The sequence below is a fragment of the Lithobates pipiens genome, unplaced genomic scaffold (genome assembly GCF_037356315.1).
Source record: "Lithobates pipiens isolate NorthernLeopardFrog02 unplaced genomic scaffold, aLitPip1_a1.2 Scaffold_16, whole genome shotgun sequence".
Lineage (NCBI taxonomy): Eukaryota > Metazoa > Chordata > Amphibia > Anura > Ranidae > Lithobates > Lithobates pipiens.
This window is the reverse complement of record NW_027507748.1, coordinates 437,632,765-437,660,443: the sequence shown is the minus strand read 5'-3', so window position 1 is coordinate 437,660,443 and position 27,679 is coordinate 437,632,765. Positions and strand designations below refer to the sequence as shown.

Below are 27,679 nucleotides of genomic sequence, written 5' to 3'. Positions count from 1 at the left end.
ATGTAGGTGTCACATACTTCCTGCAGCATATCATGTCCTCTGTCTTTTCGGTGAAGTGCAGGGAGGAGAAGATCCGGCACTGGAGTTTGGACACTGCATGCGATGCTCCTCTTTGGTCAGCCTGACAGATTCTGCCACTGGAGAGCGAAGATCACACCAGACCAGTTCCTGCAAAATGCCGAGCGGTGTTGTGTGTTCAGTGGAGAGGGGAGGGGCCGATCCCTGCAGCTAACCCCCGGCTTCAGAATTGTGGAGAGAAGCCGATTCATTGGCTGCACGGATCGAGCCTCCTCCCCTCTCCACTGAACACAAGGGGAACAATCTAGTGGCGGCGCCGACGGCCACTTTGTTGGAGCCAGCTGCTGCAGAGCCAAACATTACAGATTTCCCTGGGCAAAAAAGGCAAAATCCCAAATCGGGATGGCCTCTGATCGGGACGAGAGTCGTAAAATTGGGATTGTCACGGAAAAATCGTGACTGTTGGCAACTATGCTATAGCCTTCTATGGAGGCTTTGAAGCAGCACCAAAGCTACATGGGGTCTAAAAAACACTGGTGCCCCCCCAGTTCCATACCAGGCCCTTCAGGTCTAGTATGGATTCGGAGAGGACCCCCACGGCAAGATTAAAAATAAGCATGCCGCCAGGTCAGGAAAGGGAGGGAAGAGGCGGGCGCCCCCCTCCTGGACCATACCATGCCGCATGCCCTTAACATGGGGGGGGAATGGGTGCTTTGCGGCAGGGGGGGGGGCTCTGTGCCCCCCCCCGCCCCAAGGCACCTTGCCCCCATGTTAATGAGGACAAGGACCTCTTCCCGACAACCCTTGCCCGGTGGTTGTCGGCATCTGCAGGCAGGGGGCTTATCGGAATCTAGAAGCCCCCTTTAACAAGGGGGCCCCAAGATTCTGGCTCCCCACCCTATTTGAATGGGTATCAGGTACATCGTACCCCTACTCATTCACCAAAAAAGCAGTGAAAAGTAAAAAAAAAAAAAAAGACGATATTTGACAATTCCTTTTATTAGTAAAATAGCTTTGAGCTGCCGTCTCTCCCGTTGTCGTCACTCCTGGTGCCCTCACCTTCTTCTGCCGCTGTTTTCTCCCAGAGCTACCATCTTGCAGTGTCGTCATCTTCTTCCTCCTCCTCACGTCATCATTGTCTTCTTCTTCCTCACCGTATCCGGTTACCCGCTAAAAAGCTAGTCTTGTCGCAAAGTTGTCTTCCTCCGTTGTTATGTTCCCCGGTGTCCGGCGCCCCTTATATAGGCATGGGCCGTTGCCACCCAATGACGTCGCCCGGAGAGAGCCCACCCCTTGTGACATGAGACATCACAAGGGACGGGCTCTCCAGGCGACTTCAGTGGATGGCCACGTCCCATGCCTGTATAAGAGGCGCTGGACAGCGAACGATCGGTAACCACCAAACCCATGGATTGGCTCCCACTGTGTCAAATCACAGCAGGAGTGGGTCACATGCCTCAGCGCTAAACACAGCACTTTGAAACCGCCTCAAAGGTGCTGCTTGCAGGACTTTTCCTAACGTCCCGCAAGTTCACCACCCCGGTGTGAAAAGTCACACTGAAATGAATGGGTGGCGATTTTTCACGTGCTATTTAGAGACTATTTCTAGCGCTAGAATGCATGAAAACCGCCCCAGTGTAAAAGGGGTCTTAACTGTTTTAATGCACAAGGCTTTTTTTTTTTTCTTTCATTACTCATGACTTAAAGTATATGTAAACGATCCCATTAAGTATAAAATAGAAATGAAAGGCAAAACATTGTGTATAGATAAAAAAAAAAAAAAAAAAAAAAAAAATTACAAATCCCCTTTCCCCCTTCTTCTATGTATTTATTATTTTGTTTAACTGATCGCATTCCCTCTGAATGTTATAACAACTCACATTAAAGTACATATCTCGGCAAATCCAAATCTGCATTGTGTCCCCGTCCCACTGATGATAAAAAACCATGGCCAATAGAGGTGCTCACAGGGCTGGAGGAGAAGTTCTGGGACCCCTGTTGCTATAGAGCTGAAGTGATGTCAGCTTGGGGGCGGAATGCCTATCTAGCTCCTCTAGCTGCCATAGGTTTTTTTTTTCTTTTCTTCTTCTTCTTCTTTATCACCACTTGGACATGGACACTATGCAGATTTGGATTTTCCGAGATATGTACTTTAATGTGAGTTATTATACCCTTTTTAATATACTGCCCATTGCTGCACTAGATGGCCCTTCCCGTTCTATACAGGGCGGTGGGAGAATTGCATGTGATTCGGAACAGGAATGGCACCGCATTCCTGTTTGCATCGCATGCGATTCTTTGCAGTGCGATATGCGCCCATTCATTTTGTATGGCCACAAATCGCACTGCAAAGTATCGGAATCGGGAGCATTTTAAAGAGGAAAGAAACCCTGATGGGTTTTACTTCCTCTTTGTTTCCCTGCAAAGGTAAAGCATAATGGGCTACCATGCATCGCATAGTAGCCCATTATGTGTCGCTTACCTGAGACAGAAGCCAGTGATGTCTCCAATGTCCCTGCTGACTGGAATCATCCATCTTCGCCCCTCTTCCTTCCAGGGGCCGCAAACTCTGGCTCTGTGACTGGCCAGAGTCACATGACGTCACTCCCGTGCGCATGAGCCGACAGTTAGTCACGGCATGACCCTAGCTAGAAACTGCACAGCGTGCCCTTTCTAAAGTGCGCATACGCTGAATACATCGGCGCATGCACAGAACAACTCATTGTACGGGGGAATTGTAAATATCTCCTAAACCGTGTGGGTTTAGGAGATATTACCAAGCTTACCTGTAGGTAAAAGTGGTTGTAACGGGTTTACAACCACTTTAATGAGTGGGAGCATTTTAATGAGTACTCGTGAAAATACTCGGTATTGGTGCATCCCTAGATCGAATCCTCCTTCATTCTGTCTAAAGTTTTAGTTGGAGATCTTCTTCAAAGAAACACTATACTATTCTTTAACCACCTCGCGCCCGCCCTATAGCCGATTTACGGCCTTAGAGCAGGCGCTTTCCTGCAATTGGCCGTCCCTGGACGGCCTGTTGTTTACTTCCGCAATGCACGCCGCCGCGGGTGCGCATCGCGGAAGTTCTGTGTTCGCCGTGTCCCCCGGGGACAGGCAAACACAGATCGCTGTAAACGGCCAATCACAGCGGTCGTTTACAGCGTGATCGGCGTGTCCAATGGGAGATGATCTCAAATGTAAACATATGAGATCATCTCTCAGCGCCGCTCTCCCTCCTCACACAGACAGCGTGTGAGAGGGGAGAGATGAACGGCTGCAGCAGCCGTCAGTGCACAGAGAAAAAAAAAAGTGCCATCCCGCCCCAGTGCCATCCCGCCCCAGTGCCATCCGCCCCAGTGCCATCCACCCCACCCCAGTGCCACCTGTTGTCAGTGCCATTTGTCCCCAGTGCCATTTGTCCCCAGTGCCATCTGTCATCAGTGCCACGTATAAGTGGCATCTGTCATCAGTGCCACGTATCAGTGCCACCTGTTAGTGTCACGTGCCATCTGTTGTCAGTGTCACGTGTCATCAATGCCACTTATCAGTGCCATCTGTCATCAGTGTCACGCGTCATCGGTGCCACGTATTAGTGCCATCTGTCATCGGTGGCACGTATTAGTGGCACATATTAGTGCCACGTGTCATCAGTGCCACGTATTAGTGCCACGTGTCATCATTGCCACATATTAGTGTCATCTGTCATCAGTGCCACATATTAGTGCCATCTGTCATCAGTGCCACGTATAAGTGTCATCATTGCCACGTATCAGTGCCATCTGTCATCAGTGTCATGTGTCATTGTCCTGGTATTTCAAAAGTGTAATAAGTAGTCAACAAGTTAGATGTGTAATTTATGATGCTCCTAGAACACGTGATGGCACTCCCTGCATGTTGGGCCTCTCTATGTGGCCAGGCTGTGAAAAAGTCCCACACATGTGGTATTGTAATACTCAGGAGGAGTAGCAGAATTTTTTTGGGGTGTCATTTGTGGTATACACATGCCATGTGAGAGAAATAACCTATTACAATGACAATTTTGTGGAGAAAAATAAAAAAAATGAAAAATCTTAATTTTGCAAAGAATTGTGGGAAAAAAATGACAACCTCAAAAAGCTCCCCATGCCTCTTACTAAATACCTTGGAATGTCTACTTTCCAAAAAGGGGTCAATTGGGGGGTATTTGTACTTTCCTGACTTGTTCGGGTCACAAGAAGCGAGATAGGCCACCAGTACATCAGATGTGATCAATTTTGTGCGATATGCACCACAGCTTGTAGACTCTCTAACTTTCACAAAGACCAAATAATATCCACTAATTTGGGTTATTTTTACCAAAGATATGTAGCAGTATAAATTGTGGCCAAAATTTATGAAGAAAAATTAATAATTTGCATAATTCTGTCACAGAAACAAAGAAATATGCGTTTTTTTCAAAATTTTCGGTCTTTTTTCATTTATAGCGCAAAAAATAAAAACCCCAGAGGTGATCAAATACCACCAAAAGAAAGCTCTATTTGTGGGAAAAAAAGGACACAAAATTCATTTGGGTACAGTGTTGCATGACTGAGTAATTGTCATTCAAAGTGTGAGAGCACCAAAAGCTGAAAATTGGTCTGGTCAGGAAGGGTGTTTAAGTGCCCAGTAAGCAAGTGGTTAAACCTGTCAATAATGTAAAGGTGGAGGGGTGGGGGAGTAAACAATCATACTTGCCTATATGTTTGTGATATTTACTTATGTTTTGTCCTGCCTCTGTGCTTCCTTGGTCCCTGTTTCCATGATGCTGCATGTGTGAAAACTGGTTCTACATACATCTGTTGATCTCAGGGAGAAGCACGTTTTTCCCCAACAAATGAATGTATTTCTGTACGGGGCATGAACGAGATGAGGTGCATGACGTCATGAACTTCATCTTGCACATGTGTAGTATGACAATACTGCCAAATCTCAGTTTAGGTACAAGATTTCTTAAAGGCAACGGTGAAGTTGCTTTCTTAGGGGACATCTGTGTGGCTGGGGGTTTGGTCACCACTGCCTCCAGAACTAGTGCAAGACAAAAAAGGTGAGTAAGAAAAAAGTGCTAGTAATGACACGCCAATGTGAATTTTGGGGATAAAGGGGAAAGGTCTACTTTAATTAGGAAGCCCATGTCTCATGGTTATGCCCAGAAAAAGACTTTTCTTGAAGAAGCTTGGTGGACACTGTTTTAAAGAAGTATAGCCAAAGCTTCTTTTGGCTGTACTTCTCCTATGGATCTGTCAGAAACCATGAATCAGACTGAGACAGAAGTACAAGTCCAGTAACCGGATCGAGTAGTCAGCCAGGCCAGAGTTCAATAACCAGATCGGGTAATCAGCCAGGCCAGAAGTCAGGGATCCAAGTAGAGCAACAGCAAGCAGGATAAGGAGCCAGAAGGGATGTCAGCATGCCAATCTTTAAACAGAACCTCAGGAGATGGTTTCTTGTGATGTGACCAAGGCGAAGGCAGAGGTGAAGTGAGCTGGACAGCTTTAAGTAGGCAGGTCAGACGAGCATGATCAGGAACAGCTGGTAACTGTGGAGAGAGATGAGAGCTGGCAATTAGCCGACAGCTGAGCAGCCAGCCCAGAGAAGGAAGGGCTAAGCCAGCCCTGACAGGATCACAAGAGTGCAGTTCTGTGCTCCTGGGACCTGTTTTTCGGCCAACAGCGAACTGAAGGCCTCTGTCTGCTGACTTCACAGAGCAATCCAGGCTTGGGAAAGATCCCGACCATGGGATCAGGATCCACCCAGATCCCTGGATCAGCATCTGGGTCAGCCTCTCGGCAATCCGCCTAGAGCCTGAGCACCAGCCCAGGCGCTCCTGCCCCCTCCACAGCCCAGCAGTCCAGTGAGCACAGGAGGGGAAGAGCAGAGAGCTGGACACCGACGGTCCCAACTCTTTACTCAGAGTAGAGGGGGAGAACTGAGTGGTCAGTGGTGTTAGATCGCTTGGTTCTCTGTGCAGAGCCGGTAGGGGACAGATGTATTGGATCAGTGCTGCATCCACCTAGGTGAGTATAAATTTTATTATTATTATTTTTTTTTTTTGGAAAGCCATACTTCTCTTTTAAATCAAAGAAGGTTGAGCACTACTCTAAAAAAGGCACACAACTTTGGAGAAAGGAAAAAAAATATCTTAAAGCGGTTGTATAGTCTATTTTTAAACTTGTACCTACAGGTAAGCCTATAATAAGTCTTACCTGTAGGTAAAAAAAAAAAAAAAACTCCTAAACCTGTACGGTTTAGGAGATATTCCCCGTGCAATGAGCCGCTGACTGCAGTGGCACATGGGCACAGGGGATTCTCGGCTGAAAGCCTGGAAGGTGCCAGACCTTGCCGGAAAGAATTCTCCCACGCGCATGCGCGGGAGTGATGACATTGCGGCTCCAGCCACTCATAGTGCTGGAGCCGTGATACCTTGAAGACACGCCGAGGCAACATGTCATCTCCCTTGGCGTGGACCAGGTGAGTTACCAACGCTTCGTTCTATGGTAAGTATTTCATAATGAGCTAGTATGTGGTGCATACTAGCTCATTATGTCTTTTCCTTACAGGTGTAAAAAAAAACGCCCGCTTTAAAGGGTTAGTTTAGTCTATTTATTGTTTCAACTAACGCTAAACCTGCTCTGACACATTCTAAACCTAATATATCTAAACCTGTAAAGCAATAATTGCTATACTTACCTATTCTGCAGCCGATCCAGTCTGGTCCCAGCATCAGCTGTCAGTGGCGGCTTCAGTGTGTAGGCAGATGCAGAGCAGGCAAATGGAAGGCCTCATAGTAAGTCTATGGGTGACGTCACTTCCCATTCTTTTTCCAGCTGTTGTCAGCCCTCTTCTGGATACAGCATTCGCCGCTGGAGACTGATCAGGCGCAGAATAGGTAAGTATAGCAATTTATTTTATTTTTTTTCTTTACAGGGTTAGATACATTTAGGCTTAGAATGTGGCAGACAGCAGGTTTAGCATTAGTTAGCTTTTGCCTGGACTTACACTTTAATTTAAACTGAGGCTTTAAAATTTGAAACAAATATTTTATTAACAGCACAATTGCAGTTTGTACTAATAAATGCCCTTTGATATGGAATGATACACTAAAGAGTAGAGCACAGGCAGGATTTATTGGAGGCATGGTTTGTGTGTGGTATCATGAGACAGAATTGAAGGGCACAAAAAGAGACAAAGCAGATGTATCACTTACTGCTTGTTCATGGAAGGTAGTGTGTGTGGTCTGGAGGTCACAGATACAGCTCAGACATTTTAATGGTTGGAGGTATTTTTTCCCTTTGCATGCCATAGGTATGATATACATGTAAAAATGACCTTGCTGTATGTCTATTTTAAAATGTGATCTTTCAGAGCACATGTACTGCTCATAGTAAAAATAAGACTTGCATTTTCTGTTAATGGACAGACGATCCCTTTACTTTCACCTCTCCTGCCCAAATGGTCAACTGCCTAATCTATGACCTATAATTTCTCAGGATAAGGCCTCTGTTCATTTTTGTCATACAGGACAGTAGGTGATGATAGGGGGACTTCTATGTGCATAAGTGTGTGGTTTATTTATTTTTTAACCTTTTTTGGTTGGGTTCACATTGAAAACTGTACATTAGATAAAATAGTACATTTAGGAAAAATGTTGCAAACATATGACAGCAGCATATTTTTATCTGATTTATTTATTTTTATTCCCCCCCCCCCCCCCCCCCAGGACCTCTTTGGTGTGAGTATGATTGTGCCATTACTGAATCATCATATGAAATCACTTGGGGCCAGTCCAACGACAGCTGGTATAATAGGTAACGCTTTCATTAAACTTTGTTCCAATAAAATATGTGATGCAATGTGTACATAAAATAGATATTAGGTAAGCCGCTATAGTTTACTGTGGCTGCAGGTGTATGAACTGTTTATTAGATTTATTTCAGGTATTTATATAGTGCCAACAATTTGGGCAGCACTTAACATATAAATTGTACATTCACATCTGTCCCTTGCTCTCATATGGACACCGGTTACGTCTGAGGATTTGTGTACCTCTACTTGGGCAAGAGTTAATAATCACCAAGAGATACCTAGAGTCACTATCCCGGAATGGTACACAGCATGTTATGACCTTTCTTACAGGGGTCCTAGCCGTGATGTGACTGGCTAGTCTGCATGGGTGGCAGAGACACAAAGCACATTTTATTATTATTCCATTCACATTGTCACAGTAGTGGTTGGGTTATTCATTTGACTTTTTTTGATGTTATTTAATTTTTTATTTGCACAGTGGATTGTATTTCTGATAATCAGTATTTAGTAGTTGAGTTACGCTGCGCTGATTATCGTTATTTATATTATGACACTGGGGGGGGGGATTTATTTACTAAAGGCAAATCCAATTTGCACTTCATGTGCACTTGTAGTGCACACTGGATTTGCCTTTAGTAAATAAACCCCCTCGTGTTGTGAAATTGCTTATCCAGGGCCAGCTGGCAACTCCAGTGTGGTTTTGGATACTACTGTTATTAGTTTATGATGTTCATTTCTTTGTCAGATACATTTTCGGTTGCACTAATTGATTTTTTTGGTTTATGGTATTTTTTTTTTTTTTTATCTACCACAGGTTCCTGTTATGGCATCCTGCAACTCTTCTCTAGCTCTGTTGTGGTGAGTATGTAAATGTCACACTAGTAGGGTGCTATTTTAGTCTTGTATACTGCAATTAACAGACACAAAATAAAATAAACGGAAAAAAATAAATAAGTAAATGCATGGTCAGTATAAGGATTGAACCCACAAAAATGTGAGCTCCAAGCTCCCCACAGCACTGTCAAATTGAACTCTCCTCCCTTCCAGGGCTATCCATGTTGGATTGTGGTAGATGTGTTTTTTGGGATCTGATCTTTGCTTATACGTTACATGCAATAGAGAGTGCTTGCTAAAAATGTACCTGTCATGAGCTACCTCCAGCTTCTTCAATGAATGATAAAAAAGATACTTTTTAAACATTTAAGCCTTGTATTATTTACTCATGTATTCCTACACATATAATATTATGTAATTAACCCTTTGTCTGTGCCTTCTTAAGGCCCCTTTCACACGGGGTGGATCAGTAATCCACCCTGTGATGATCCGCTTGCTCAGCGGGGATCGCTCCGTTGTCCCCGCTGAGCCGGCAGATAACAGGGCGGTTCCTGCACACTGTGCAGGGACCGCCCTGTCAGCTCTCCGCTCTCCTCTATGGGGGATCGGATGAACATGGACCCTCTGTCCGTGTTCATCCGATCCGCTCTGCAGACGGATAGAAAAATAGGATTTTCCTCCGTCTGCAGAATCGGACAATTGCGGACGATATCAGGCGTCTGCGGATGTTCATCCGCAGACACCCGCTATCCCATTGGGGTGCATGTATGTCCGTATTTCATCCGCAAACGGATGGATGAAATACGGACATACTGTCCGCATGTGTGAAAGGGGCCTAAAGGTTTACTTCTCTAAAAGAAGCTGGGAATAACTCGACAATCAGCAATTATACAACAAATACTTTGTATTCCTGGTGCCCCACACACATGTATTTTGTGCACAGCACACTACCTAAACCAGGTGAAAGTGAAATACTATTCAATTATAAGCTACATAACACTTTTGTAATATTACAAATCATATTTTATAATGTTCCATAACATAATACATGAGGAAATGGTATCTAAGGCATGACCAAATATAATTAGGATCATTTTCCTGGGCCCTAAATAGATGTGCCTAATTGTGCTGGGGTGTCCCTTTATTATGGCTAAAAGGATACGTTCACCTTTTGTAAAAAGCTACATCTGTATTTAGAATGTAAAATGTTACAAATTCCTAAGCAACCCCCCCCCCCCACAAGTGGATGTCACATTTAAAATGCCAGGCAGACTTGTAGTCCGTGTTCAAACTACAAGTGTGAACAGTGTGATTTTGTGTGACAACAAATATGTGAGAATATTGAACACAAACCTGTGCATGTATATACTCTGCAAATCGTATGACAAATATAAATGAAGCATCAGACAGTGACATTAGAGTCCCAAATTAGTGTCCATTAAAAATAAATGTGATCACATTGATGACAACACCCGTGCAAAACGAAAACTGTAGGCTTGAAAATTAAACATATAAAGTCCATCCATAAATGAATCAAATCTTCAAATTGTGAGCCATGTTCAGTCCACCACCAATGTATAAGGATTTACTTCTTACCAAAAGTATGTGACCCCCCCCACTACAGAGGGTTGTAGAGAGCTTGTAATGGAAATGTATCTCTCCTGGATCGTCAGACAATCCTGCAGACCTCCTTAGCATAAATAAAAATGCCCAGCGTTCCTCAATCTGCTTCTTAAGCTTAAGACTCATTGATGTATACCAATAGCATGAAAGAGATAAGAGGCTCCAATAAAAAAAAAAACACAATTTATTGGAATTAAAAGCAGCAATTGCACTTACAACAAGTGAAGATTTCCAGAGACTTAAGTCCAGTGCAGCCAGCCAGCCACACATGGACAAACCCGTCCTTCCCGGAATTCCAATCGCAAACACGCGCTGACGTCACCTCGTGTTTGCGATTGGAATTCCCGCAAGGACTGGTTTGTCTGTGTGTGGGTATTTACACATAATTAGATTAATTTGTGTCACTGGTTTAGCGCAACCATTTTATTTACCATTTTACTTCTAATGTAATTATGTTATACAGCAGAGTTGCAGCTTCCAGTAGGGCTTTATAGAAGGCCTTTTTTAGCTGTTGTTGCATTTACAGTGCATCTATTTACCGTAGCGCAGTCTCTCCTTCTTTTTTTTTTTTATTTGTTTGGTTTTAAAATTCCTGCTTGCTGCATTTTTGGTGTGCTTTTCTCTCCGTTTGAAATAAATAGAAACGCATCAAAAACGTGGTAAGGCACTTGATCCCTAGGCAATGGAAATCCAAAACCTGCTTGAGACCCTCAACGATATTATGCATATGGAAATATTGGAGGCAGATGATAAAAACACTTCTGATCAATACAAGCAGGTTTGGCTGGCTGGGATAATGTATAAGGACTCTCCTAAAAAATAAATAAATAAAATAAAAAATTGACAGGAATTTTTAGCGGGCCTCTGCCTGATCACTGCCTGTTCAATCCCTCCATACTGCAGGTCTCCCTCCCCTGCTCCATTGCGAGGGCTTGCCTTCTCTGCTTTTTACTCCCATTTCTTGATTTTTATAATCTCAAGCGAGTGTAATTTCTTTCCCCCCCCCTTTTTTTTTTTTTTCCTGACCCTAAGGCCTTTCCCCCTTTTTTCTCCTTTGCTCTTAAAGGCCCCTTTTACACATGCGGACCGTATGTCTGTATTTCATCCATCCGTTTTTGGATGAAATACAGACATACATGCATTCCTATGGGATAGCGAGGATCTGCAGAACATCTGCAGACACCCAGTATCGTCTGGCTCTGCAATAGTCCGATTCTGCAGACGGAGGAAAATCCTATTTTTCTGCAGAGCGAATCGGATGAACACGGACAGATGGTCCATGTTCATCCGATCCCCCATAGAGGGGAGCGGAGATCTGACAGGGCGGTCCCTGCACAGTGTGCAGGGACCTCCCTGTCATCTGCCGGCTTAGCGGGGATAAATGGAGCGATTCCCGCTGAGCAAGTGGATCATCACGGGGCGGATCTTTACGGATCCGTCCCGTGTGAAAGGGGCCTAAGTGCATCTTTGTTTTGGTTCTCCTTTTTTCTCTTTCCCATTGGTCAGAGTACAATATTCCCCTGTGTTTCACAAGACCTTTTCTCTTCCGCCCAATAGGTTATATTATATGTAATCTCATTAAATGTGTCATATTTTGGATGTTGTTCCTCCCATATGCTGGATATGTGTCTCCTGCTTATATTGCTGGACTTTACTTCTGATGGTTCATGTTTGTGCCTTCCTGATACACGTATGCACTCTCCTGTTTTTCCAATAAAAACACACTGTGGTTTGGTTTTTGGCACAGTTTTTGAGTCACATGTCCATGCTTCACAGGTGCATGCTGGAAGTCAGGCAATCAGAAAACGCACCGGAAATGTATAAAAAATGCATTTTTAATGTTTTTTTCAATGGAGTAGTGTGAAACTACCCTAATGACTAATCGTATGGCACATACAGTACATTGCTTCTGGAGATATTTGGCCCTCCCATTTTATAACAGAATTCCATTGTGGTGGCATATTTAATGTTGGAATGGTTTGCAGCATTTTGTCCTTTGAATGCCGCATTGCATTTGGATCAGTCATATCATATAAAGATTTGCTCATTTTGAGCCTTATAAGGAATTCTGTCTTTATATGATTCATGCAGATTGATTTGTAAGTCACAGACTAATAATACTGCCCGGATTCAGCTTCCCCTGTGTAACTTAAATTGTGTTTTAGAAAATTTCTAATCCACCCTGGGAGTGCCGTTCTAATCTAATATAAAAGAGTTGTCACACACTTAGCCTATAAAATGATAGTGTATAAATATACTCAGAAACAGGGAGCTGCACACTGTCCAAGATAAAGATCTACTGGCTCCAAACACTGTTGTTCATCCAATCTGGACAAGAACAGGAGCGAAATGTACTTTAGGACCTGAACTTGAGGGATGCCCGAAACGGTCATTCTACTAGTTCATTGTGTTACTTAACCACTTCCGGATTGCCCATCGTCGTTATACGTCTGTACTTTGAAGGAGGATATCGTTTTAGCCTCTTCTTCAGTGAGCGCTTTGGTGTAAGATAAAAGTGGTCTCTGCGGCAGATTAGCCACAAAATCACGTTTATCAGCAGCGGGAGAGGGGGCCCCCCTCCCACCGCACTCTGGTGTCCTCCGCCGCTTACCGGAGCTGATGGCAGAGGCAATCGGATCCTTCCCGTGGCCTGACATGGAGGCAAGTGAGGGGAAGATGGGCCCCCACCTGCCTCCATACCATTGCAGGGCGAAAGCGACGTCTAAACATCACTTCCACCTATAGCTCTTAAGTGGTTGTAACCTTAAAAACCACTTTGACCTACAGGTAAGCCTAGATTAAGGCTTACCTGCAGGTCCAAGAAATATCTCCTAAACCTACATGGTTTAGGAGATATTTACAAAAAGACAAGCACCGCTGTCTACGGCGCATACACCAGAGTGATGTCATCGTTGCTCCGGCCATTCACAGCAATACCCAGAAGAAGATGGACGCTCCGTGCTACAGGGGACAGCGGTGACTTCGCTGGCTCCTGTGTCAGGTAAGCGACACATAATGGGCTACTATGCAATGCATAGTAGTCATTATGCTTTACCTTTGCAGGGAGACAGAACCATCAGGGTTTACTTCCTCTTTAAATGGCCTGCTTTTTTTTTTTTATTATTGCATTTTTGTGTGAATATGAGATCTGAAGTCTTTTTTGACCCCAGATCTCATATTTAAAAGGCCCTGTCATGCATTTTATTTCTATTACAAGGAATGTTTACATTAGTGAAAAACACGGTTTTATTAAAATAATGTTGGGGTCACTATCTGTTGAAAGAACTGTCTCACACAACCCATAGCAGTCAGTGATATTCAGACTTGTAGAATGAATTTGTATCTGGTTGGTTGCTAAGAGGTACCTGTGAAAGCACTTGTTACAAAGGTTTCTAAATCCTGATTGTAAAAGAACAGCTCTTGTAAACCATCTTTTTTTTTTTTTCTTTCTGCAGGGGAGCTGGAGTGATATTGTTGGAAGACGATATTCGCTAATTGCCTGTATTGTTATAAGTGCTCTTGGCTATGGTCTTCTTGGTGTGTCCGTTAATATTTACATTTATGCTATTGCTAGGATACCTGTGGGTAAGTAGCCACCAGTACCTTTTAAGAGCCTGGTTTTGTGAAAGCTTGAAGTGTGCACATTGGAGAAAGAATTTCTCTTTCATGTTTACCATAGATACAATTTCTATTAGCCTGAATATCTACAAATAAAATAGTCCGCCTAAGTGGGCCATGCATTTAAAAATAGTGCTAATCAGTTAAGGTAACAAATGCCAGAATGTGGAAATAGGACAGCTGAATGGCTGCAGAAGGTGAAGTGATGTAAAGAAACTATATTTTGGAATTTTTTTTTCTGAAATTTATTTGACCATGGCCATCTTTTAGACTGACATTTACACATTTCCGTAGACATCATTGTTCTTAAAGTGATTCCATTGCTTAAAGTAAAAGTTCTCCCTTATACTAAAAATCTATAAATCTAATAGCATCCAAAAGCTATAACCTATCTAGCCCTGTATAGAAGAAATCATTATACCGTATATACTCGAGTATAGGTCGATCCGAATATAAGCCGAGGCCCCTAATTTACCACAAAAAACTGGGAGAACTTATTGACTCGAGTATAAGCCGGGGGTGGGAAATGCAGCAGCTACTGTAAGTGGCAAAGAGGGTCAACAATGCCCATCTGCAGCTGCATGCCTCCCTGTGTCCTGTGCAGATCTGCCTACCTCACTGTGTCCTGTGTATACCTCCCTGTGTCCTGTGCAGATCTGCCTACCTCCCTGTGTCCTGTGTATACCTCCCTGTGTCCATGGCAGCCTACCTGTGCTAATCTTCATCCTAATCTTCATCCCTGTGTCCTGTGTATGCCTCCCTGTGTCCTGTGTATGCCTCCCTGTGTCCTGTGCAGATCTGCCTACCTCACTGTGTCCTGTGTATACCTCCCTGTGTCCATTGCAGCCTACCTGTGCTAATCTTCATCCTTTGTGTCCTGTGCATGCCTCCGTGTGCCCATCTGCAGCCACCGATCAGCGTGTCATAAAAACATACGGCGGCCATTCCAGTATTCAAAAGCCGCGCCTCCTCTTCGTCTGTGATAGGCAGAACACTCAATTTCTTCTCAGGCATACTTTAAAAGTGTTTTCTGACCCAATGTAAATCCATTATTTGTTTCGCCACCTAGCGCATTGGGGATGTGTCCAGTTTTAAGAGTAAAAAAAATATTACAGTACTGTACATGTCAATTGTACTTTTAGGTTAGTACAATACCATATTTGAACACCAGGTGGCAACACTGGTCAAACCTATGTTAGTGCCAAGTATTTTTTTATTTATTTTTACTTGCAAAATAATTTATTTTATTTTTTTTTTTTTTTTTTTTTCCTGAACACTTGATTTTCTTGTGGTAGAATGGATGAAAGAATTAAATAAAAATAATTACAGATGCATAGTGAAAACATATTTTGAACAGTTTAATTTTTATTTTTGCAGGAATTTTTAAGCATTCACTTTCCATATCAAAAGCATTCCTGTCAGATCTTGCATGTGAAAAAGAGCGCCCCCATGTAATGGGGAGGTTTAATGCAGCTTCCAGTATGGGCTTTATCCTGGGTCCAGTCGTTGGTGGTTACCTAGCTGAACTGCAGGGAGGTTTTTATATGACATCCCTCATCTGCACTGTCATATTTATAATAAATGCAGGTATGTACCAATTATTTTATAAGAAAATGCAGATCAATTTGTTTCATTTGCCTTCCCGTTAACTTTTGTATTAAATGTTTAATTGGATGTTGTTCTGTCTAAAGGGACCCATAGATATTGGCTGCTTGTCACGCAATAACCTTTGCTTTTGACTAGTGTGAACAGATAGACTGCAGCAGGCAACACTAGTGAGAGAATATAATCTCTTCAGTGTAATGGTTGGGAAAATGCTGATGATGATAAAGTAAACATCAAAGCAGTGATAAAGGCTAAAATAAAAAGGGTTTAAAATGTTCTCTACGCCTGCATATAACATGCTGCTTGGTTTAAAATCTCAGGGTTAAGAACCTGGATTATATGCCACTGCCTTTGGGTGATTGGACACTGGCAAAGACTTTTTGAATGCCCCTATTGCACCATCATATAGCCCCGCCCACTCTGTGGGACTCCTGTTTTTTTGTTAGTGTCCTTAGGCAATGGGCCTCTTCTTTTGAGAAGCTTTCTAACCCATAATTTTTTTTCACTACCTCAACTGACACGTTGATCAGTATCCAACTGTCAATTGCCTCAGGGCTTACTAGCATTTTCTGGATCAGTTACCCTTGATGTACACCTAAGGAACTGTACTTGGACCCTGCAGCAGCAGGGCCAGCCTGTAATGTTTACTTCAGGCACTGGACCCTGCATTTAGTGCTCGCTTTTGCACATTGTGCAACAGGTGTAGTTAGCCACAGGGTGCTATATAGGTCTAGGGTGGTGATCCATCCCTATGGCATCAAGACCCTGAAGACCCCTTCAGTGGTATGCCCACTGTGACAGGTTAAATTTGGTCCAGATGCATGGATAAACAAGACAGGATTTCCTTGTATTTATGATGAGTTCCTGTTTTTACATGCACTCCATTTACAACTCTGCTCCAAGCTATATCACCAATCTTGTCTCTAAATGCAGCTTGCTATGGGGGCATCCAAGCCAAGCTGCAGCTCCATGTGTCCATTTAAACATGCAGCTGTGGTTCGGCCCTGCCCCTTCTCTATCCTGATTGAGACACTCGTGGACAGAGATGGGACTCAAGTAAGTATTAGGAGGAATGAGGGGGGGGGGGGGGGGGCTGCTGCACACGGAAGGCTTTTTACCTTAGAACACCCATGCCATCCGATTCTGGCGCCGACAAAAAAAGGTTCCTGCATGATTTTGGTCCAAATGCAATGCAAATTCAGCCATACAATCTGTATGGCTGAATTCGTATCGCACTGACATCCCATGTGATCTGCACAGCAGTGCGGTGCGAATCACATGCGATGTCTGACATTGCACAAGTGTGAATCAGCACTCAGAGGTATATGAATTGTACCTGGACTGTTTTTAAAGTGGAACTAAACCTTCCTCTTTTTCAGCCAAAGAAGTTGCCATCTAAGTTTCTGTTTGATCTGCAACTGCCATGGTGCTGCACATATGAGCAGTTATGACACCAGCTATTTGGTTTAACAGTTTGGTTGACAGCATTCCAGGAATGTAGCTGTTTTTATTTTTTATTTTTTTAAACTGTTAAATCGATGGGTTTAGTTCTGCTTTGAGACCCCTTTCACACTGTGCCGCCCATAGCGTCAGCAGTAAAACGCGCTATTTTTAGCAGCGTCTTACCGTCGGATTTGCGGCGCATTTCGGCCACTAGCGGGGTGCTTTTAACACCCGCTAGTGACTGAGAGAGTTTAAACCCCCCGCAATGCACCGCAATAGCGGCCTTTTGCCAGCAGTATAGCTGCGCTGCCCCATTGATTTCAATGGGGAGCAGCGGTGGAGGAGCGGTAAACACACTGCTCCCTCCTTCACCGCTCCAAAGAAGCTGCTGGCAGGACTTTTCCTGAGGCCCTGCCAACGCACCGCTCCAGTGTGAAAGCACTTGGGTTTTGGAACGCATAGAATTAATTTTTTTAATTTTATAAATGGGGTGCTAATGTAGCATTATACACTTTGCTAGTTCATCTTACAATGGGGAAGATGATGCTTACACTAACAGGGAGTGTGAATATGTATTGTGTATATTGTTTAAAGGTCGATGCGAGAAGTTAAAGACTCTGAAGTGCAGAACGTTATCGACCTTTCTGTGTTCTTCTCATTTTACTATGTTTTTGCAGTGTTGTCAGTGAAAGTCACGATATCTGCCTCTTTTTGTTAGGAAAGGTATGTGGAGAGTAATGCTTACAAGTGTTTGAAGTGGAACTTCACCTATTAAGCACTGTGAAAGACATTGCTCCTGATTTGTCCAAAGTGATCACCTCTATCAACCTTTTTTACGAATGTGAAATTTTTTTAGCGCTGCAAGCTGGTATAATAGAGAAGTTTGACGGTTCATGGAAACCGTGGTCCTCTCCTGGATTAATATATAATATTGTAGATAATGTCCTTGTCATTGAATTTCTCTGAGCTTCGCGGTATTCTGGTTAGACTTTAGGCATTTCTTGATTTATTCAGACTGTTGCTGTACCTGATGTAATTTATATAATGTTTTACGTTTTTTTGATCTTCTCACTTTGTAGATCAGTATAAAATTAAAATAAAAATTGATTGAAAGAAAAAAAGTGGAACTTCACCCATACTAACTTGATAAAAAATAATGTTCTTTAGCAAGAAACGTACATTACACATTAATAATTATGCTGCCAAAATCAGTGTGTACTGTAAATTGCCTCCAGCAACAAATTCAGCAGTGCCTAAATATACAGCAACTGAGCATGTGCAGAACAGGGTGAGTCAGTGGGGTTATTTACTAAAGGCAAATCCACTTTGCACTACAGGTGCACTTGGAAGTAAAGTCGCTGAAGATCCGTGGGGGACATGCAAGGAAAATATAAAAAACAGCATTTTAGCTTGCGCATGAGTGGATGATAAAATCAGCAGAGCTTCACCGCATTTCAGAGCTTCCCCCTCAGATCTACAACGACTGCACTTTCAGTGCACTTGTAGTGCAAAGTGGATTTGCCTTTAGTAAATCAACCCCAGTGTGTTACTGGATTTTACACAGCATAAGCACTCATATTTAATGTTTTACACTATACCTGCAAAAGGGGTCAGTATGAAATGATCTAGCAGGACTTAATTTTCTTCCTAATGTTCCACTTTAAATAAGGAGATTGAAACCATATTATGGAAACAGTGGATAAAGCTCTCAGAGTCACTACTCAGTGGGGGTTATTTACTAAAGGCAAATCTACTTTGCACTACAAGTGCACTTGGTAGTAAAGTCGCTGTAGATCCGAGGAGGACATGCAAGGAAAATAAAAAAACAGCATTTTAGCAGCTTGCAAATGATTGGATAATACAATCAGCAGAGCTTCCCCTCATTTCAGATCTACCCCTCAGTTTTACAGCGACTGCACTTGCAAGTGCACTTTCAGTGCAATTTCACTTACTTCACTCTTTTAGTCCAAAGTGGATTTGCCTTTCGTAAATAACCGCCATTGTGTAGCCTTGTCTCCTTGCAAAAGGGCAAAATGTCGTGAATAATATATAAGAGGAAGTAGAGCCATAATTAATTCTCAGTGAACTGTACACATGAGGACACACTGACAATGTAATTTGAACTTCTCCATAGGGCTTTTCATTGTTGACACACAAATGTTGTAATAGCCTTTTAGTATTGATCAGAAATGTCACCCGGATTTAAATGTGTGTATTTTGCTTATTTTCAGGTCTTGTTTGGATTATGCCACAGACTGAGGAAAAACTGAACATTTTTGCTCCCTCTGATAGCAGTTTGACTCTAAGTATCAACCAGCCACCAGATTCTAGTATGAGATCACATAGTTTGCAGGAAGATGATGGGAAGAAGCCAAATAATGCCACTCAGACGGTGTGGGGGCAATTAATTTCTGTTTTTAAGAAAGTTACAGGTGTGGCTTTCTCTGAGATGTGGGACATCTTTTTAGTCCGTCTACTCATGGCAATATCTGTAATGCTGTACTACAGCAACTTTGCCTTGGCGATGGAAGAAAGATTCCATATGACGCCACGCATGACTGGCTTCCTGATTAGTTATGGGAGTACTCTTGGAGCCTTGGCTGGATTTTCACTGGGACCACTATCTAGACTTTATCAATACAATATTTATACCATGTTGTTACATTCAAGCGTCCTCACATTCTTTTCAATTCTTGTGTATTCAGTAGCACCTAAAATGTGGATAGTAATATTGTCTTCAACATTCTTGGCCTTCTCTACCAGTATAGGGAGGACTTGCATTGTGGACCTTGAGCTTACACTAGGTGAGCAGCATGGAAGTGGCACACTAATAGGAGTTGGGCAATCAGTGACATCAGTGGGACGCATACTGGTACCCCTCTTGTCAGGAATAGCACAAGAATATAGTCCATGTGGGCCTCCACAGCTGGGTGCTGTGTTAGCATTGGCATCCATATTCCTCATGTATAAGAGCAAATTAGGCTACAGTTATTCCTCACATAAAAAGGTTAAAGCAGCCTGAAAATCTGAGAAATGATTCCATAGACTACTCTGAATAGCTTTTGGTAGGTGCAGGTGCAGTACATGCTTCATTGTCTTTAGGTTTTATTAGATTAAAAATATAAGGTAAAAGCCATACCTTTCATTGTAGACAATGCAACTAAAAATGATTCACCCTTGCTTCAAAATAATGACACGTTTATTATATAGAGAAGAAACACAAATTCTTTTTTCACTTTAAGGTCCTACACAATCTAATGAAGGAATGTTTGCCTTGCAGAAACATATATTAACCTATACATCTACATGCTTCAATTGCAATGTTCTAGCAGCCAGAACAATGAAGATGAATCACAGCAATCTTTACACATGTTATGCACCTGTATTACAAAAATCTATGCTTTCTGAAGTAATACTTGGTTAATGGCGGCTCAGTCCTTTGGATAAGGTCTGATACCTCTCTCTGCATTTGTGTAAGAGGAGTGAAACCATGTAGCTGACAGGAATAGACCACTGTGCCCCCATTTAATAGTCTGGAATTATGTGGAAATGACCAAATCTTAAATTGGCTTAAGTATCAGACCTCAAATCTGCTGATTCAAGCTTGGCCTTATAGGTTACAGTAGTAAAGCAACTAATAATGGATCTATAGTGCATATATTCTCACGTTTGTTCCTGCAGAAGCTATTTTATTAAGCAGGCCTCTCAATATCATAACATGTCAGTATGCCCAATATGCAATAAACAGTATAATTTAGAAACATTATTTGCACTTTAATCAGTCTCTGGGCTAAACTGCTCTGAACTGAATAAACGATTGTGCCTAGACTGAGAATTGCATTTTCAGAAAGTGTTGGCAGTTTGCTGCTGGCAAGAAGAAGCCAGTTAGAGACTGCAGATCTGTATGAGACATGTGCCCACAGCCCATATCTCAGTCATCAGGATTTACCACAATATAGGGAAAGGATTTTAGTCAAGGAAGTTGATATTGGCCATAATTGATGACTGATAAAATATGGTTTAAAAAAAAGCAGATAAAGGGGGGTATACTGTGGTCACTGGAAAAATAAGATATGTATTTGAGACTCTTAAGCCCCGTACACACGAGCGGACTTTTCAACATCCAAAGTCCGAGGGAATGATTCCGTCAGACTTTTCGATCGTTTATGGGCTGCAACGGACTTTTGATTCGCAAAAGTCTGACAGACTTTAGAAAATGGAACATGCTTCAAATTTTTCCGACGGAACTCCGCCGGACCCAGTTCCTACCGAAAAATTTGCTCGTGTGTATGCTATTCCGACGGACTAAAACCGACGCTAGGGCAGCTATTGGCTACTGGTTATGAACTTCCTTATTCGAGTCCAGTCATACGTCATCACGTTCGAATCCGTCGGAGTTTGGTGTGATTGTGTGTGGCCAAGTCCGCTCATTCGAAAAGTCCGTCAGAACTCTGTCGGAACTCTGGCAGAACTCCAGCAGAACTCCTTCGGAAGTCTGTCGGACATAAGTCCGCTCGTGTGTACGGGGCATTACACATTACACAAATCTGAAGCTAGGAATAATGTGCACACTATTTCAGAAATGTAGCTATTTATTTATGGATACTAAAATAATTTATTTCTGCCATTATTCAGACAAACTGTTTTTAAATCATCAATATAGTTTTAAAAATGATTTACAGCACTTTTTATAAGACATTCCTCTCTACGGTACTTTACTGAGTAAATTATACTATAGTATAGAATAGTACTAATGTGAAAAGGTGAATGCTAATTCAGAATGTTTCGTATTAGAATGCTTGTATGCTAGTTTTATTTTATAGTACAATAGACATGGCCGGGGCCATCTAAAAGGGTACAAATAACTAGTAGATACAGCGATATGTTAACCTTCGTAGACCACTGTACTTTCAACCTAGAAAACTGTGTAATTGGGGTGTCACTTGAGTATGTTAGCAAGCAGCGCACATAAGTACTAGCACGCATAATTCCGTTTTTATAGACTATATAGGAGGGATGGATAGAAGCATATAAAACTTTTAGCTAAATTTAGTAGTAACTAGGATTGCATTTAGGCCTCACAAGGCTTTACTTTAGGTGTAATGGTTAGGTAGTTTGAAATGTTGTGTTTAGCCAGTTCCCTGATCTTGAAATGAATTGATTCAATTTGGCTACTTGAAACCCTGGGATGTTACCAGCACTTTGTCATAGCAAGGTAAATCTAATATCATAGTGCAGTAGAAAAATGTAAAACTGGAAAGGCCTCTAGCTGCTCGGTGTACAACACACCATTTGAAGAGATTCCTTTTATGAAATAAAAGTAGGAAGATAAACTGAATGTATTACAAATAACACTGTATGAAGGTCTTTTTATAGTGTGCTTTTATGTATATTTTTGTATGGAGGTAAATATTAAGGATTAAGTACGCCAAAGTTGTATTTTGTAAAAAACATAAGTTCCTCGTATTATATTCTGCTTCACCACATACTTGAGATATGTGATATGACTGAGCTTAAAGTGGAAGTAAACTCCCCTATTGTTTTCAGCCAAGGAAGCTGCCATCTTTGCCTCTGTTTAATCTTCAACTGCTATGGTGCTGCACATGTGATTCGTTATGACACCAGTCATTGGATGGTTTGATAGTTTGGCTGAGAGCACAGCCAATGGGCAGTTAGCATTCCCGCCATGCCTTTTTTTTTTAACTGTTCAAATCGATGGGTTTACTTCCACTTTAAGTAGCAAATTGTATTAATATCTACTACCTGATGTTTCTTCTTAATTTGTTTAATGTTTTTTTTAAGTTTACAGGAATGTGGGAGGATAGGAATGCTACCATTGTTGGCCTCTCCTTCTAAAGATACAAGTGTCCTGGATGTCATTATGGTCATATGGCTTTATTTCTGAGGCACCGAACTAAAACAAGTGTACACATCAGGGGTTCTAACTTTCTAATCGGCACTTGTTCCAGGACAGTAACTCAGGAAGAATTGTAGTTAGAGACTGCCAGGTACTCTTAAGCTGGATATGCACGCATATTTTTTCCTCCATCCACACAAGTAAGGTGGATGGAGGAATCCTCACCGCTTTGTTGTTGTATTCTGACAGCGGGACTCCTTTGCTGCCAGAATACACTGATCAGCGCTACAGTGGTTGATTGAAAGTTTTTCAGCAGTTCTGTTCAATAAGAAGTTTAACTGTCAAACAGGGTAGACCACACACAGATTTGAATTCGGTCTGTTTAGCAGGGAGCTGTGTGTACCCAGCTTTATGAGTATTTTTAGGAGGTTAGCAATGGCATCCTGTACATATTTTCCACTACATGTTCCCACTATCCTGGCTACTGTATCAGAATTTGCCTTTTGACTGAACATCCTAGAGTTTGAAGAAGACCTAGCCGGTTGAATTCCCTAAAGGCCTATTCACACCTTGCCGTTCTTGTGCATTGTGTAAAGGGTTTGTTAACCCATTTATATGAGACTGTGCCAGCCTCTCTATTAGAGGCTGCCATAGCACACTATGTAAGTCGATTTTTTAAAAAAACGAGTATTCTAAATGCCAAATTTGAGCGGTCTTCAGGCCAGTCACATGAATCGCGGCCTCTTTACAGCTCCGATGGATGTATTCTGCGGGAGGAGCTGTGATCTCCCTCTGATGTCAGCCGGGGAGATTACATGGTTGCTCGTGTCCTCCACAGATTCTCTGGTAGCTGTAAAGCAGCCACGAGTCATTCAGTATTTAGAACGCACATTTTTTTCAAACTACTTACCTAGTGTGCTTTGCCTGCCTCTAATAGAGGGGTTGGCAGTGACAATTGTACCCTTTTTTTTGCTTCTAGAATAGCAGCCGGGTGGAGACACACAGGGAGGGAGATGACAGGCAGGAAGGAGGGGGTGAGGGGGAGAGAAGAGAGCAGAGGGCACAGCAGCGTATGATGCAGGGGTGTACTCGGTCTCGGACTGACCAGCCCTGATTTTCATAGTCAGTATAGAGAGGGGATACGGGAAGTGCCAGGTTCAGGGAGGTTTTTTTGTTACAGTTTAGGGGGCGGCGGCAGATTACACAGCACAAGCACTGTGCTGTATAATCTGCTTTAAGGGACCAGGATCTGTATAAGTGGGTTTAAGGCAACCCATTGATTTTGAATGAACTGCCAATGTGCCAGAATGGACAAAGGCACACGTAGCATTTTTTTCCCACTGCAGGGCCCCACAACACACAGTAACGCTTTATTTTACATTATGGTGCATAGCACCATATATTCTTCACAGCTGTAGTGCATTGGGGTGCCATTCAAAATGCATAGCACTGTATCGTGCTAAAGCACAAAACATGCATTGTGGTAACATTCACATTGCACCGCAAGGCAACATGGAGTCTTGTAAATTTTGGGGCGTGAAGCCCGCAAAATAACTTTTGAGGAGGTTCTGAGCTTCCCACAGTGTTCTACATTTTATATTCTACCATAAATAAGGAAGCAAGAGGAGTGAAACTCTTGCAGCTGCCAAAGCTGGGAACTTGTGGGGGAATCTCATTGCTAGAGCTTCATAGATATAGCCTGTGTGTGATTAAATTTATCAGTTTTTGGTGGATTTAGGGCTTGTTCCTGGTGAAGGGAATTTGACAGGCAATAAAGAGTCTTTGGGGCTGATTTACTAAAGGGAAATGAGTTCTAATTTTTTTCCAGAGCTTAGTGAATGTGGTGCAGCTTCACTGTGTAAAGAATACCCAATCAAGTACAGGGAAAATGAAAAAAAAAGTCCTTTTTACTTGCGCATGCTTGGATGATGGAAATCCGCAAAGCTTCATCACATTCACTAAGCTCTTGGGAATTGAGTGCAATTGCACTTGCCAAGTATACAGTCTATTTGCCTTTAATAAACCAACCCACTATGTTGCCTCCTCACCTCATGTTTTAACCTATAAAAACCCAGGCCATTGTGCCACAAGCACTCAGTTGAATGGATCATGTTCAGCTGGCAGTACTACCTTCTGAGCATGACAGTAGGAATACATTTTGCCGCGCCGTGGCATATGTACACCCCTGTCTGCTGCCTTTGCAGCTTAAAGCGGAGCTTCACCCGAAAGGGGAAGTTCCGCTTTAGCCACTTCCAAATATGCCACATTTGGCATGTCATTTTTTGGGGGGCGAGAGCAGGTACTCATTTTTGATAGGTGTCTCGAGCAGAAGTTCTCCTCTTCCTCCTCCCTCCTTGCAATCTTCTGGAACACGTCACAGGTCCCAGAAGATTGCCCAGCCAATGGGGAGGGGCTGCGCGACTGGCGCATGCTCAGTGCGCACCAGGCTGTGAAGCCACAAGCTGTCACAGCCGGGTGCCCACACTTGCAATACTTGCCCCGAGGTGAGTAAAAGGAGAGAAGCAAGGGTTTAGGTGGCCGCATCACTGGACTGTGGGACAGGCCAGTGTGTTTATTAAAATTTAGCAGCTACAAAAAGTGTAGCTGCTGTCTTTTAATAAACACAAAAATTTGTGGGACTCTGCTTTAAGGAAGAGTGGTTGGGAAAAGCAAACACGTGGCTCAGTTGCATGTTTTTACTGCCCCCCTCCCCCCAGTCGCATAAGTAAATGAGGCAATTGGCTTTAATGTGCAAGCATAGAAAAAAGGTTCTTTTACAGACAATGAGCAGGGGAACTAAAGAGGAAATCTGCAGCTATCTTCTGGTATGATATTCTTTAACAATTCGCAGGGTAAGCCTGCATGTGCAACCACTGCTGCTGATCTCTCTATTCATTTCCATGTGCAGGTGCATGCACTTTGAATACAGGGGCTGCTCTGTTGCTGGTCTCAGTAAGCCCTACAGAAAAGGTGCATGCATTGACACCGTCAAGGAAGATGTTTACAATAATCTTTGAGTGTGTTGTCGAAAGATAGACATTTTTGTCTGTGCCTGGACTGAAATGTGCAATGTTTAATTTATGCCACTTGTCTCCTTTTAAATAAAATATTATAATCTATATTATATCTCTCTAGTTTCTTTCTATTTTTTTAAGTTTTTGCATTTTCAACCGCCCGTGATCGTTCCCCCACAGTGACAGAACGGGGACCTGCCAAAGTAAACAAGGTAGATCTCTGAAAAAAATAAAAACCACAGAGGTGATCAAATACCACCAAAAGAAAGCTCTATTTGTGGGGAAAAAAAATACATCAATTTTGTTTGTGTACAACGTTGCACGCCCGTGCGATTGTCAGTTAAAGCGACGCAGTGCTGTATCACAAAAAATTACTTGGTCAAGAAGTGGGTAAATCCTTCTGGGCTGAGGTGGTTAATAGTTGCCTGAGCTCAATCTTGATCTAGCACTGTGAATGAGAGCAGCAGCTCTCTCCCATTGGCTCCTGCTGCTGTCAATTGCAGACAGCGAGGAGGGAGCGGAGGCCGGTTCCAAGACACGCCATGTATGTTTATGGATACACAGAGCCGGATCAGGAGCGAGCCTGCATGAGTGCTTCTATAGCAAGCAGCTTACTGTGGGGGCACTTGGGGGGGGGGGGGGTGAAGAGGAGAATCGGAGCTACTCTGTGCAACCCATTACACAGAGTAGGCAAGTATAATATGTTTGTACATTTTTTTTTTTTTTTTTTTTTTGAACAACAATCTAACTTCATTTTCTCCTAGGTGAGAATTTAAAGAGAAAGTGAACCCTGATGAGTTTACTTCCTCTTTTATTCCCTGCAAAGGCAAAGCATATAATGGACTACTATGTATCGCATAGTAGTCCATTATGTGTCACTTACCTGACACAGGAGCCAACAAAGTCACCGCTGTCCCCTGTAGTCCGCCGCATCCATCTTCTTGGTGGGGTCTCGCAGCTCCGCCGCTGTCATTCGGCGAAGCCGCGATGACGTCACTCCCGCGCATGCGCCATAGACAGCGGTGCCTGTTTTCGGGCAAATATCTCCTAAACCATATAGGTTTAGGAGATATTTCTTGGACCTACAGGTAAGCTTTAATCTAGGCTTACCTGTAGGTCAAAGTGGTTTGTAAGGGTTTACAACCACTTTAAGAAATAAGAGAAGAGGTAGGATGGGATAGGATGGTGAAAGTTGGCCAGGGAGGGTGAAGGTCCACATTAATCACTTCAGCCCTGGAAGAATTGGCCCCTTAAAGACCAGAGCACTTTTTACAATTTGGCACTGCGCTGCTTTAACTGATAATTGCGTGGTCATTTTCCCCATAAATAGAGCTTTCTTTTGTTGATATTTGATTGCCTCTGCGATATTATTATTATTATTATTATTATTATTATTATTATTTTTTTTTTAAACTGAAAAAAAAACTTTCTACTTTTGGTTTAAAAAAAAAAATCCAATAAACTCAATTTAAGTTATACATTTAGGCCGAAATGTATTCAACCACATGTCTGGTAACAAAAATGTCAATAAGCGTACATTTATTGGTTTGCGCAAAAGTTATAGCGTCTACAAACTAGGGTACGTTTTCTGGAATTTAAACAGCTTTTAGTTTATGACTGCCTATCTCATTTCTTGAGGTGCAAAAATGGCAGGGCAGGGCAACCCGCCCCTCCCCAATGACCCCATTTTGGAAAGTAGACATCCCAAGGAAATTGCTGAGAGGCATGTTGAGCCCTTTGAATATTAAATTTTTTTGTCACGAGTGATTGAAAAATTACCCCAAAAAATGAACACAAAGTTGTCACTAAATGATATATTGCTCACACATGCCATTGTTATATG

At 42.6% G+C, this 27,679-nt stretch overlaps 1 protein-coding gene across 1 annotated transcript in view; it reads left to right on the top strand.

Annotated features, from left to right (window-relative positions):
• The window catches only part of SLC67A2 (solute carrier family 67 member 2), a 29,608-nt gene extending 3,667 nt beyond the window's left edge, over nt 1-25,941 (top strand). Inside the window, exons 2-6 of the mRNA XM_077482674.1 lie at nt 7,757-7,844; nt 8,657-8,700; nt 13,755-13,884; nt 15,295-15,504; nt 19,197-25,941. Of these exons, the coding sequence (XP_077338800.1) occupies nt 7,757-7,844; nt 8,657-8,700; nt 13,755-13,884; nt 15,295-15,504; nt 19,197-19,987 (1,263 nt within the window). The 3' untranslated portion in view covers nt 19,988-25,941. The remainder of the gene's footprint in view (nt 1-7,756; nt 7,845-8,656; nt 8,701-13,754; nt 13,885-15,294; nt 15,505-19,196) is intronic.
• The last annotated feature ends 1,738 nt before the right edge of the window (nt 25,942-27,679 follow it).